Source organism: Humulus lupulus, chromosome 5, assembly GCF_963169125.1.
Source record: "Humulus lupulus chromosome 5, drHumLupu1.1, whole genome shotgun sequence".
NCBI lineage: Eukaryota > Viridiplantae > Streptophyta > Magnoliopsida > Rosales > Cannabaceae > Humulus > Humulus lupulus.
In genome coordinates this window covers 40,011,105-40,022,991 of record NC_084797.1, presented here as the reverse complement: position 1 = coordinate 40,022,991, position 11,887 = coordinate 40,011,105, and the positions used below count along the sequence as shown (strand labels likewise).

The following is an 11,887-nucleotide window of genomic DNA, read 5'->3' as shown; positions in this document are numbered from 1 at the left end:
AGTTTATCCAGATATTCATTCACATGCACAGCAATGCTAATAAGCACGCCTCAATAACATCATGCAATAGTCAAGGGCCAGACCCTATCAGAATCTAATGCTCCCTATTCATCAGACAGATACCAACATTCATATCTCACTCAAATCATTTAAACACATAATCATGCATATACAATTACCAAACCCTGAGTTGAGCTTGTCTCCCGCAGCGAATGTACATACCCAGCCAGTCTTCAGGACCCATAAACCTAGGACGCTCTGATACCAAGTTGTAACGCCCTGGATAGCCAAGACCGTTACACTGTGTGTTTATAAAGTGCCAAACTTGCTAATCAAGTATTTAAAGTAAAAGCGTGTTACTCAAATAGTAGAGGAACTAGGGTTAAAAGAGTTTTAGTCTCAAAAGACACGTTTTCATTACTAAACATTGTTTATGTACATGGGATCCCAAAAATGACAGTTTAAAAGCCATTTACAAAAGTTACAAAGTCTATATACATCAACATCCATACTAAGGCAAAATGAACAGTTAGGTAATCTCCGTCCTGACACACTCCTCGACCGTGGTGATCGAACGACTGGCTATGTACATTACACCTCGGAGCTCTCCACCTCAGGCCTGGTCCAGCTTGCCCTTGCCCTTACCTGCACCACGAAGCACCCGTGAGCCAAGGCCCAGCAAGAAAACACAGCAATAATAGAGCATGAACAACTAGCAATCAAAGCAATTACTCATATAGCATCTCATAAATTCAACTATATCATTATTCAAGTATACCACATACTAAGCATCTCAACTCATCATACACAATGCACAGACGATAACCAGGGCTAGCGCTCACAGGCTGCTCCCTCTGCTATCCTATTGTTTCTGGCTCCCAGTGGCCAATTCGCGCCCCGTGCGCTAAAACCATGAACGGTACTCTTAGACCGTTTAAACGTGTCCCTTGGCATAATACCAACGATGGCACAGTACAACTCTCGGGAGCACTTAGTCCCATCACAACCATACATTCGGGTGCAGTTTTCTTACCTTTCAATTCACTGGTTTCCGATGCCACGTAGCCACAAGCACGGTCCTCTACCCCGAGCCTCTTCAAAGTCCTAATCACAACACAAATATAATATTCTTTGTCATTAATCAATCCAAGACTACCTTCCCGGTACCTAACCCACACTCTCGGAACCCCCAAAACCTTGGAACAACACCCCGGAGACATCCCCCGAACCCCCGGAGCAAAGGCCAAAAATTGCAAAATGTAACACCCTGAAATTTGCCTTGTGCCGCGACACCACTTTCCTTGTGCCGCGGCACCCAACACCAGAGACCCCTAGGCCGCGGCAAGCAAAAGCTGTGCCGCGGCACACCATCGCAGACCCAGATTTCTGGGTTTTCCTTCGCGTTTTTCCCAAGCCTAACTCACTCCAAACCACCCCAACTTCATACCCAAGCCCCAAAACCTATTTGAAACCCCACATAGACCAACCAACAACTTTTAAACACTTTAACCCAACTCAACTACACATTTACCCACAGAATTCACACCTAAATTCATATTTAAACCATTGAACCAAAGCTTGAGAAATATGTAAATCAGCCCCTTTAGATTCTTAAACCATAACAGCTACGAAAATTTAAACATGATACACTCTTACCTCAGTCAAGTACTCAGCTTGGATTCTCCCCAACTCTAGCTTCAAATCACCTTCTCTTTTTGATTACTCCAACTCTAAATTCATGCAAAACCAGCCACCAACTTGCTTAAATTCATATTCATCTCTAAAAATTCAGACTTGAAACTTAAACATATTATAGCCAAATCCTTACCTCTGAGTTTTCTTGGCCTAAGCTTGGTTGATAACCTCAATCACCCCCTTGATTCTCCTTCCAAGAGCTAGAGTTCAGCTTCTCTTTTCCTTCTTTCTTCTGTTATATTTCTAGGTCTCCAATATTCAGCATAAACCAACTCCCAAAGTGTTATACATAAATGTTATTCCTTCAGCTCAAACTCATCTACTAACTGCCAAAATACCATTTTAACCCTCCATTAATATCACTTACTAACTAGACCTCAAGGGCTTATTTGTCCTTTCCCTAACTTTGCAACTCTACCACTTTCCCAATAAAACCTGTTACTCTTTATAGTTACCAACAGTTACGCAGGTTACCAAATCACCAGTTACCATTATCTAGTTTCCTAGAACCGTCTTGGCACGTGCATCACGTTTGTATCACAGCACCCACACAGTACAATTCACATATCATAATTATCACATAATATAATTCACATAGTCATATAACATGCTTAAAATCATAATCATACATCTTAATCATAATAACCACACATAATTCCCATCTTGCCCTCCCGGCACACTAATCAAGGCTCTTAAGCCTTATTAGTAAATTTGAGTCGTTACAGCAACACTCTATATTACATGTGGTTGATTATTTCCTTATTAAATTATAATTTATAGTCTAATTGTTAAATTCAACTACACATAAATTGACACTCTTAAAATTAATCTTTTAATTATAGTTGGATTCACTCATAAATTAGTATCAGTTTCTTTTAATATTTTATAATTAAAGTGGTTCGGTTGTCTTTAAGCGTGTCTGATCAGTTTTTTTTTTTTTTTAAGTTCTTTTATAGTTCTAACATCTTCTGTCCTCTCTCTCCCCTTCTCTCTTCACAATACTGTACATAAAAAAAATAGAGAAAATAATACATCAAAACCAAGTTTAATCTTTTTCCAACTAAAAACTGTAACATGAAATTAATATATTGATTAAATACACATATAAATATATAGAGGGGTGGATGAAGTCTCGTTAAGGGATTAGTTCCTGATTTTATGACTCCAAATGTCCAATAAAGCAATATTTCGATCCAATATCATTACAGGTGTGAGAAAGACTTTAGTTGCTTCAGTATTTCATTCAATAAGTTGTATTCATAAACCAACTTTAACATTAACTATTACATATCTATTTTAACAAAATAAATAGTCTAAATGCCGGGTGAAAGTAAATTATTTCCAAAAAATTCCATATAACATACAAGAACTAGTTAATGATAATTACTTATTTTTCTCTTATTTAATTAGTGGCTCATACCTCTGGAGTTTCTTGAGTTCCTTGTTCATTGTTATTGAATATGAGTTATTATAATTATCATACATGAATTATATAATGCAATGAATAATATGTGTACACATGAGAGAATGAAATAATAAAAATGATACCTCGTGGCTAAACTATGGATATACGTGTGTGCATAGAATGCACCTCCTATTCAATCCAGACATTATATTTGTTGAAGAAATTACATCCTAACCATAGAAGGGAAGAGGCTGATAATTTTATTACTAATGTTGCTAATTACGTACTAATGGCTTTTGGTATGGAAGTTGGTCTACATACCCTTTAAAGGAAACCACTCAAACTTAGCATAAACCCTTTAAGAAGTCTAACGAGGTTAATCAATGAAAGAATAAAACGGTATCAATTTTTTTTATGCATAATTTCTTTTTCCATAGTTTTTAAGTGATTTCATTAATGTCACTAAACTTTTTCCTCTCTATATATATATACATAATTAGCATGTAGGATAAAAGAGACACTAGACCTATTCATTGAGCTACAAAATTGTTGATCGAGAATATGTAATTTTCTCAAACAGGTACTAAGTAGCCTTCTTATGCTTAAAAGTGTAGTCCTAAACAATAATAATTATTATGTACATCATCATATTTTTTTGACTCGTGTACATGGTTTAAGATCTAGTTCCTAAACTACATTGTGAATGTAGATACATTTATTTTCTTTAGAATGTAATCTCTTGGAATAGGTGTGAAAATTACATTGAATCACATTAGTCAATAAGTTGTGACCAAGAAATGACTAATAATGCCTGTATTCAAAAAATAATAATATTTTACATTGTTGATTACTTAAATTATCATTTTCTATCATTTTATTTATTTATTTAGGAGCGTATGACTTTAATACAGTGTTATATGTATATTAATTTTGTTTAACTAGTTTTTATTTTAAAGTTATATTGATTTTTCAATTTTTTTTTTGGATTGTTAGTATATTATTTTTGAACTAGTATATATATTTTTTATTGTATAGTATATATAAATGTGATAGTTTCTAACTTATTATACATAAAGATAGTATATAATTTTGCATCATAATATATATATTTTAATAGTAACATATAATTTTGTTAGAATATGTTGTATATTATTTTTTTACTCAGTATATATATTTTGTGGCATGTTATATCATTCAACCCATAAAAAAACAAAAAAAAAATCAAAATAACTTTAAAATAAAAATTAATTAAACAAAACGAATACACATATACCATAATTTTAAAATATTTAGAATAAAATAGTAATTTGCTAAAAAACATATTTAGTCATATGTAACATTAAAAAATATAATTGACTATTTTACTACAAAATTAAAAATATACATTTACTTACTTTCACCCAACATTAAGAATCATTTTGCACCAGACTCCTTATTTAGAAATTCGCTATTTTAAAACAATATTTTGATGCATATTTTAAATGCATATATTATTGCTCATTTTCATAATATGACAAACATAGACACACCCATGCTTGCATGAACGCTATGGGTGTCCGCATAGATGCAAAGCAAGTGCAAAACCCTATTGTGTTGCAAGAAAAAAGAAGGATTGAATTAGTTGAAGATTCGCAAGGAAGAATCACTAATGATTTGTTCAACTTCGTCATCAACTCAATCATGTCCAAACACCATTATTCTTTGTAACATTTCCTCCTAACTTTCCATTTTTCTTTGTAACATTTCCTCCCAACTTTTTAAAGCTTTGACAAGTAGGACAAATAATTTGCCCAGACACAAGGCAGGTCTCAACACCAGGCTACCTTTCTCTTCGCACCCAACGTATAACAACATTTTTCCTTCTTCAACCCAACTCTTTATAGCTATGGTTCTGTGATTCATTACAGTCCTAGTCACTTTGTTGGTTTTCCCATCTTCTCACCCAACTTGTAACAGATTTTTCCATTTTCAGTTTATAGCTTTAGTTGTGAATCATTACAGTACTGATCCTATCCTTGGTTTTGCCTCAAAGGGGATCCAGGAGGAGTTCAGTCTAGATCCTAACACCACGGGCATAATTAGACACAATCTGGAATTTAGAGCAGGAGAGATGAAAGAGCTGAAAATGAGACTGCATTTGAATAGCGAGGCTGAAATGAGAGACTGCATTTGAATAGCTAAGGTAGGAAATAAAATCACTTTCTTTCTTTGCACTACACTATTATTTTAGTTTTGATGCAACCGACTATGTAGTCATATGTTCTGCTTCCAATTTCATCAAGGATGCGTTGCAATAGTCAACTTGCTAAATAATCTCAGTTGTGAAAATAATCTTGCAGATTTAATTCCAGTTAAAGAAACAAGCTAGAGCAACAATTACAAATATAATTAGTAACTTAAGAGTAATCACGAACGAAAGCCAAATATATATAAATATAAATGTAATTATAGGGCACCACTTTGGTTGGAAACTTGAAACTCCTATTTTTTCCTTCAGTAGGTACTTTTGGTGCTTTCGACACATGGATAAGCTACAACTTTTTTTTATTTATAGAGAACCTCTTACAAATTTTCAACATATTTCGAATAATTTAAGATGCTTAAATCAGGATTCAAACAGCTCGTTGCACACGTACTTGTTTTAATATGTATACGCGAGTGCATTAAGTTGTTTGAATCTTGATTTCGGTATTCTAAATTATCTAAAATTTCTTAAAATTTGTAAGAAGTCACATGTAACTATATTATACACCTGTCATGTTAAAATAAAAAAATAGAATTGCAACTAATCCATGTATCAAATACTAATAGTCTCTACCGACGGGAAAAAATAAGAGTTTCTACTGAAGTAGTCCCCATATATATACGTAATTTCTAGATATATGTATCCACTATTTCCAAGCAAGATCAACTCGAGACTCAAATTGACTTTTCATGTTATACGCAGAATATAAGCTGTGTAATGCATACCCATAAGTTGTTGCTTGTTGCCAGCATGAAGACTCAAAAGGTGCAATAATCTTTAAGGACTTGCCTAGAAAGATCAATAGCTCCACTTCTTTTATAGATTAAATGCAGATTGTAAGCTGCTTCCCTACGGAGGTCGCAATAACCAGACCTCAGACGTTCTGTGTCTTGATTCTCACTTGGAAGATTGCGCATGGGGTAATCCTTCTCACAAATTGCAAGCACTTTTTCATAATATGAAGCTGCCAATGATACCAGGCCAACATGATGGTATGCTCGAGCTATATTGTACAGAGCTTCCTGTAAACGTTGAAAAGAACAACTAAATACAGTATAACAGCAGTACACAACTAAAATTTAAGAGTTTTTGTTTTCATATATAATAACAGAAACAATAATAATATATTACAATAAAATATTGAAAAACAAGTTTCAGATGAGCCAACAACGTGAGTGTGTCAAAAGAATGTACATAAACTCAATATTGAAATTCCCTTCCATTGAAAAGAGTAGCTGTTATTTAATAATTAACCCCTTTTAACTACAGATATTCTTCTAATATACTTAAAGAAAAATATTGGACAAACACAGACTGCGCATGAAGGCATGTTATGAATATTCCATAAAGTAAAACTTTCCATCTGTTAAAAAGAAGAAAAAACTTATAAAATAAGGTTCGGTTTGAAGTGATTGATGGGGTCTAGATACTTGCTAGTATCTAGTTGAGATTCAGAAAATATATTTTCAAGGTTTTAACTCTTCTTCTATCATGAGAAACCAACATAATAAGCAAATTAAATATCGGAAGTTGAAACTAGGAAAAACAGAAACAAATTCAGAGAGTATAAAGATTTTCTACTTCAAAGAAATTCTTTGAAGTAACCCATCAGGATTCCGGAATGTAATATATAGACCTCATAAGAATGGATTTTTTTTTTAAAAGGTAAGAAAGGATACTAGATACTTGTTTGATGTGTTAGACAAAACAAGCTAAAAACAAAGAAGACAGCAACTACACAGGCAACAGGTATTGACAGATGGCATTAGAGCCAATTCTAGCCAGAGGTGTGGGTCTTATAAAAGCAACTACAAGGGATGATGCCAGCAGGGATGTTGGGTCCCAACTGGGATGTTGGCATCCGACTGAACATAATCTTCGTATTTTGGGTCTTCGGTGTATTTACTAGAGGTGGCTTCTTTAAAACCCTCCATAACACTTGGCTTTTTTGTGGACTTTAAGGGTATCTCATTTATTTTACTTAATCACGGAAAATGATGCACAAAAGTACTTTGACCAGTGGGGCTTTATTGTTTGCTAGTAGTCTGATAGGATGAACCTGCACAAAGGTTAGTAAACCAAGCAAGTAGAGATAGAAATGGATAGTTTCTGTATTGCTAGCTAGGACTTTGAGAGCCTAGTTCACTCCCACATAGGGGTTACACCCTACCAATTACTACACACCCCATTAATGAGCTCCCCTCCCTACATTTATCTCTATACCTCAGCTGGTATCATGTACCCTTTACATCCTAACACAACTCACATAACAACTTAATAACCACCTCAACTAATTATCCCCTACTGCACCCTTACTGTTACCTTTCCTGCCCCTGCGTGCGTACACATAGGTCGATGGTGGTCTATCATAGTCTTTCATTTGGCCTTTTGGTATTTTATTTTTTCATGTTTTTTCTTTTGAAGGTCTTCAGCCCTCTCCTTCTTTGGTATAAAATGTCAGAGCTTCTTATAAATAAATTTGAGTACAATTAGATGAACACAACAGATTTTCAACAATTAAAATTGAGTAGTCCTAGAAATTCTCTAAGCTGCATGACTACAAATATGCAAATAGTCAATAGTTTAGAACAATTTTGTTCCAGCACAGTCCATTTCACACAACTGAAGCTAGCCTAGCACCATATAAATAAGCAACTTGAAGACATAATATTAAACAAGTAAAAGTTAAATGTAAAAGAACCAAACCTGGCTACTTTCACAAAGCCTTAAATTATTATATAGGAAGGCTAAGCCTTGTGCAAGACACTGGTGTTTATTTTGAAGTCTGAATCCTAGTGCTAAATTGATTAAAGTAGTTCCTGCAAGAAAAACAAATCTTATTTTGCTTTCTTATTTATGTTAAAAGTAAATAGTACACATTACTCCAATTTAAAGAGCCAGAAGAAGAAAAAGAAAATATACCAACACAGAGATTTATCAAGGGATTCTCTGGTAAAAGTTTATAGGCTTCAAGATACTTCCTCGCAGCATCTTGATGGTGGCTGCCACTGGTAAACTGATGTGCAGAAATAAGAATGGGTGGAACACAATCCTTAAGTTTTCCTTGCATACTTTGCAGAAACTTATAATGTCTTGTATCACGATTCTCCAACCTGAAAGGTGGCAATGAACAAAATGATGAAAATCACAACATAATGAAGATTTGAATGTCAAAGCCATATATTTATTGAAGGAAAATATATTGACATGATATGCACATGAAAATATTTTTCAATACCTTGAAATAACTTTGTAGTAGCAGTTCCATGCAGCAATACTGTATGGGTGCTGCTGAACAATGTACTTAACATAGTCGAAACCATGCTTAGGTTCTGTGATGTTGTACGCTAGTTCTGTTCAAGATTATAAGTGCAATTTAGCCATATCCAAACAATAAAGCCAACTTATAGCAAAGATTGCACCTAAAAAATAAATAGAACCAAAACCACCACCACCTAAAATTGAGCACTTTAACTTTATATTATATAATAATACTTCAGGAAAAATAAGGAAAAGGATCCAAAAAGAGACGAGTAGAAAAGTAAATAAATAATAAAAGCCTTACGAGCTCCAAGGATCCGAAGCTCCTCCTTCTTCTCACCAGATAAAGTGTTATTTGCCAATCTCAGACTGAGACTTGTAATCTCTAATGCATCTGAAAATCTTTGCAAGGTGGCTAACGTCTTACATAACTATGAAGACATCAAAGATGTATAATAAGTAGACATTATTATTGTGTTTGTATTAATTTTATTTTAAAAGCCAAATAATTTAAAGGGGGGAAGGGAAGAAGTAACATGCACGAGAAGTTAAGCAAGGAATTACTTCAAGAATTGAATTACTCACATTGATGATAAGAAGATGATGCTCTTCATCTTTAAGAATATTAGGCAAAGGGGTTTTTCTATGTTCTCGTAACTATAGATATCACAGATAATTGTAAATTACTCATGCACAAATCTGAAAAAACACTGCTCAAAATAGTGACCTTTTAAATTCACAAGTAAATAAGAATACCAGAGGTTCATCATCTGCGTCATCATCAGACTGCCACTCCACTCCAGCTGCAAGTGCCTTGGCTTTCTCTTCCTCTTTCTTCTGAAGCATCTTCTTTGCTCTGCCAGCTTTCACCCTTATTGTATGTACATAAGTTGATTAGATTTAAAATAAACAGATAAAAGATTATAAAGATATATGCATAAACGTGGATGGTAGAAAAAGACTATGTAAGGCAGCAGTAATGGTAATATGTTGGGACATGCGGTTGGGAAGACAAACAAGGGTTTTTGTAGAAGTCGAGATTAATAAGAAAAGTTCATGGGAGAAAATCAGATCTTTGGTAGAAATTTGGCTATTGTGTAAAAGAGTTGAAAGGCATTTGTTCTCTTCCTCTTTCTTCTGAAGCATCCTCTCTGCTCAGCCAGCTTCACCCGTATTGTATGATCATAAGTTGATTAGATTTAAAGTAAATAAACATATAGAAAAAGATAATAAAGATAAACGTGGATGGTAGAAAAAGACTATGGAAGGCAAAAGTAATGGCAATATGTTGGGGGCATGCGGTTGGGAAGAAATACAAGTATTTTTTAAGAAGTTGAGATTCATAAAAAGAGTAAATGAGAGAAATAGAACCTTGTTAATGGAAGAGTTAATGTGTTGAATTTTGAGGAAGTTGAGAATTATAAGAAGTTAATGGGAGAAATAGAATAGAGCCTCGTTAATGGAAGAGTTAATGTGTGTGTGTGTGTTATCATCTCTCATTGTTAGAATTCTTAGGGCCCATACAAGGAGAACATTAGTAGTTATCACTTTATGTTTTTTATTAAAAAGTGAAGAATGTGTGTGTGTGTGTTATCATCTCTCATGGTTAGGATTCTTAAGGCCCATACAAGAAGAACATTAGTAGTTATCCTTTTTTGTTTTTTATTAAAAAGTGAAGAATTTCTGACTCACTAAATGAGCCAATGTTATTTTTAACATTAAACAGGATATTCTCATAGGTTTGCATTACAAAGAATGACTTGAACCGAAATTAATCTCAACCCATGCATATAGCGAATGACTTGTGTTGAAAAACCCATGCACATATGCCACATAACCTAAGAATTTCATTATGTATATCCTTCCTGCGCATGCAGTAGAAGCACAAAAGGGCACTTCATTTTGAGTACACCTATTTTGGAAAATATCTTACACTCCGAACATAGCATAGTAAAAATGTAAGGGAAAATTGGAGAAAACAAAAGATAAACCCATAGAACTAGTGATAGTCTTTTCTTAGTAAGAATTAAACTCTCAACTTTCAACAATGATATCTGGAAAAAACTCCCTCACAGCTCTTTTATTGAAACAGACAGCAACTGAACAAATACAAGCTTTCGAGAGGCTTGTTCTCTCCTACCCCAATCTTTCAAGAGGATTGGTCTGTCCTAAAGAGTCAACTCTTCTCAGTCCCTAGCTACCCTTTACAGAAAGACCCTTCCCACATATAAAGACATTATTTGAAACTAAGTGATGCCAACTAGGATCCTCTAAGAACATGACAACTCAGCCCTTAAACTCATTATAAGTTGGCAGCTGGATACAAAATTGAAATAACAAACCGACTTGATATTCTTTATGATGCCACTTAGAGTTAGCTTGTTTTTGCATTTGTTGTTGGGCCCTCAGCAAAGGCATCTGAAGGTCGTCTAGGATGGCATCCCGTGATTCCAGCAATTCATCTACAACCAATACTACAGCAGTCCCTTGTCTATATGGCAGCAATGGTGGAGGGTCTCGTCCATAAAGAGCTTTGAAAGGAGTGCATTTGAGAGGAGTGGTAAGAAGCTTTGTACCAGAATTCGGACCTTGCTAGCCATTTGAACCATTTCTTGGGGTTCTCATATGTGAAACACCTTAAATAGGTCTCTAAACATCTATTAAGAACCTCGGATTGGCCATCCGTTTGAGGGTGGCAGGCTGTGCTTCGTTTAAGTTGGGTGCCTTGGAGTGTGAATAATTGCTTCCAAAAATTACCAAGGAAGGTCCCTGTCAGATATGATGGAGTGAGGAAGGCCATGTAATCTGACTATTTCCTTCATGAAGATTCTACAACTGTAGTGGCTGTGAAAGGGTGCATCAGTTTCAAAAAATGGGCATACTTGGGTAATCAATCCACCACTACTAAGATTGTATCCCACCCTTCGGACTTTGGCAATCCCTCTATGAAATCCATAGTAATATCGTCCCAAACTGGAGCTGGGAGAGGTATTGGTTGTATTAAGCCGCCTGGGGTGGTAGTGAGGTATTTATTTTGTTGACATATGGCACAATTTCTCACAAAATTCTGTACATCAGTCCTCATGCCTTCCCAAAACAGCTCAGCCTGCACCCTTTTATATGTTTTCAGCTCGCTGACATGTCCCCCCATGGGAGTGCAATGGAATTCCTTCAAAATCTGACTGATGAGGCTTGATTTCTTTGGAATAACTAACCTGTTTTTGTAGTAGAGCACACCTTGATGTAGTGAAAACCCATGATGTAGCTGTCCCTGCTAAATA

At 35.0% G+C, this 11,887-nt stretch overlaps 1 protein-coding gene across 7 annotated transcripts in view; it reads right to left on the bottom strand.

The window, feature by feature from the left end:
* Window positions 1-391: 391 nt before the first annotated feature.
* Window positions 392-11,887, bottom strand: part of LOC133834772 (uncharacterized) — a 28,991-nt gene continuing 17,495 nt past the window's right edge. For 2 of the 7 annotated variants that reach the window (XM_062264510.1, XM_062264514.1), the window contains exons 12-18: window positions 9,363-9,477; window positions 9,192-9,263; window positions 8,911-9,037; window positions 8,584-8,698; window positions 8,268-8,458; window positions 8,052-8,164; window positions 5,416-6,367 (exon numbers count right to left, since the gene is read on the bottom strand). In XM_062264510.1, the coding sequence (XP_062120494.1) occupies window positions 6,104-6,367; window positions 8,052-8,164; window positions 8,268-8,458; window positions 8,584-8,698; window positions 8,911-9,037; window positions 9,192-9,263; window positions 9,363-9,477 (997 nt within the window). In that variant the 3' untranslated portion in view covers window positions 5,416-6,103. Of the gene's footprint in view, window positions 646-4,417; window positions 5,232-5,385; window positions 6,368-8,051; window positions 8,165-8,267; window positions 8,459-8,583; window positions 8,699-8,910; window positions 9,038-9,191; window positions 9,264-9,362; window positions 9,478-11,887 lie in introns of those variants that run through there. The other 5 variants (XM_062264512.1, XM_062264511.1, XM_062264513.1 and 2 more) reach the window with 5 other exon arrangements.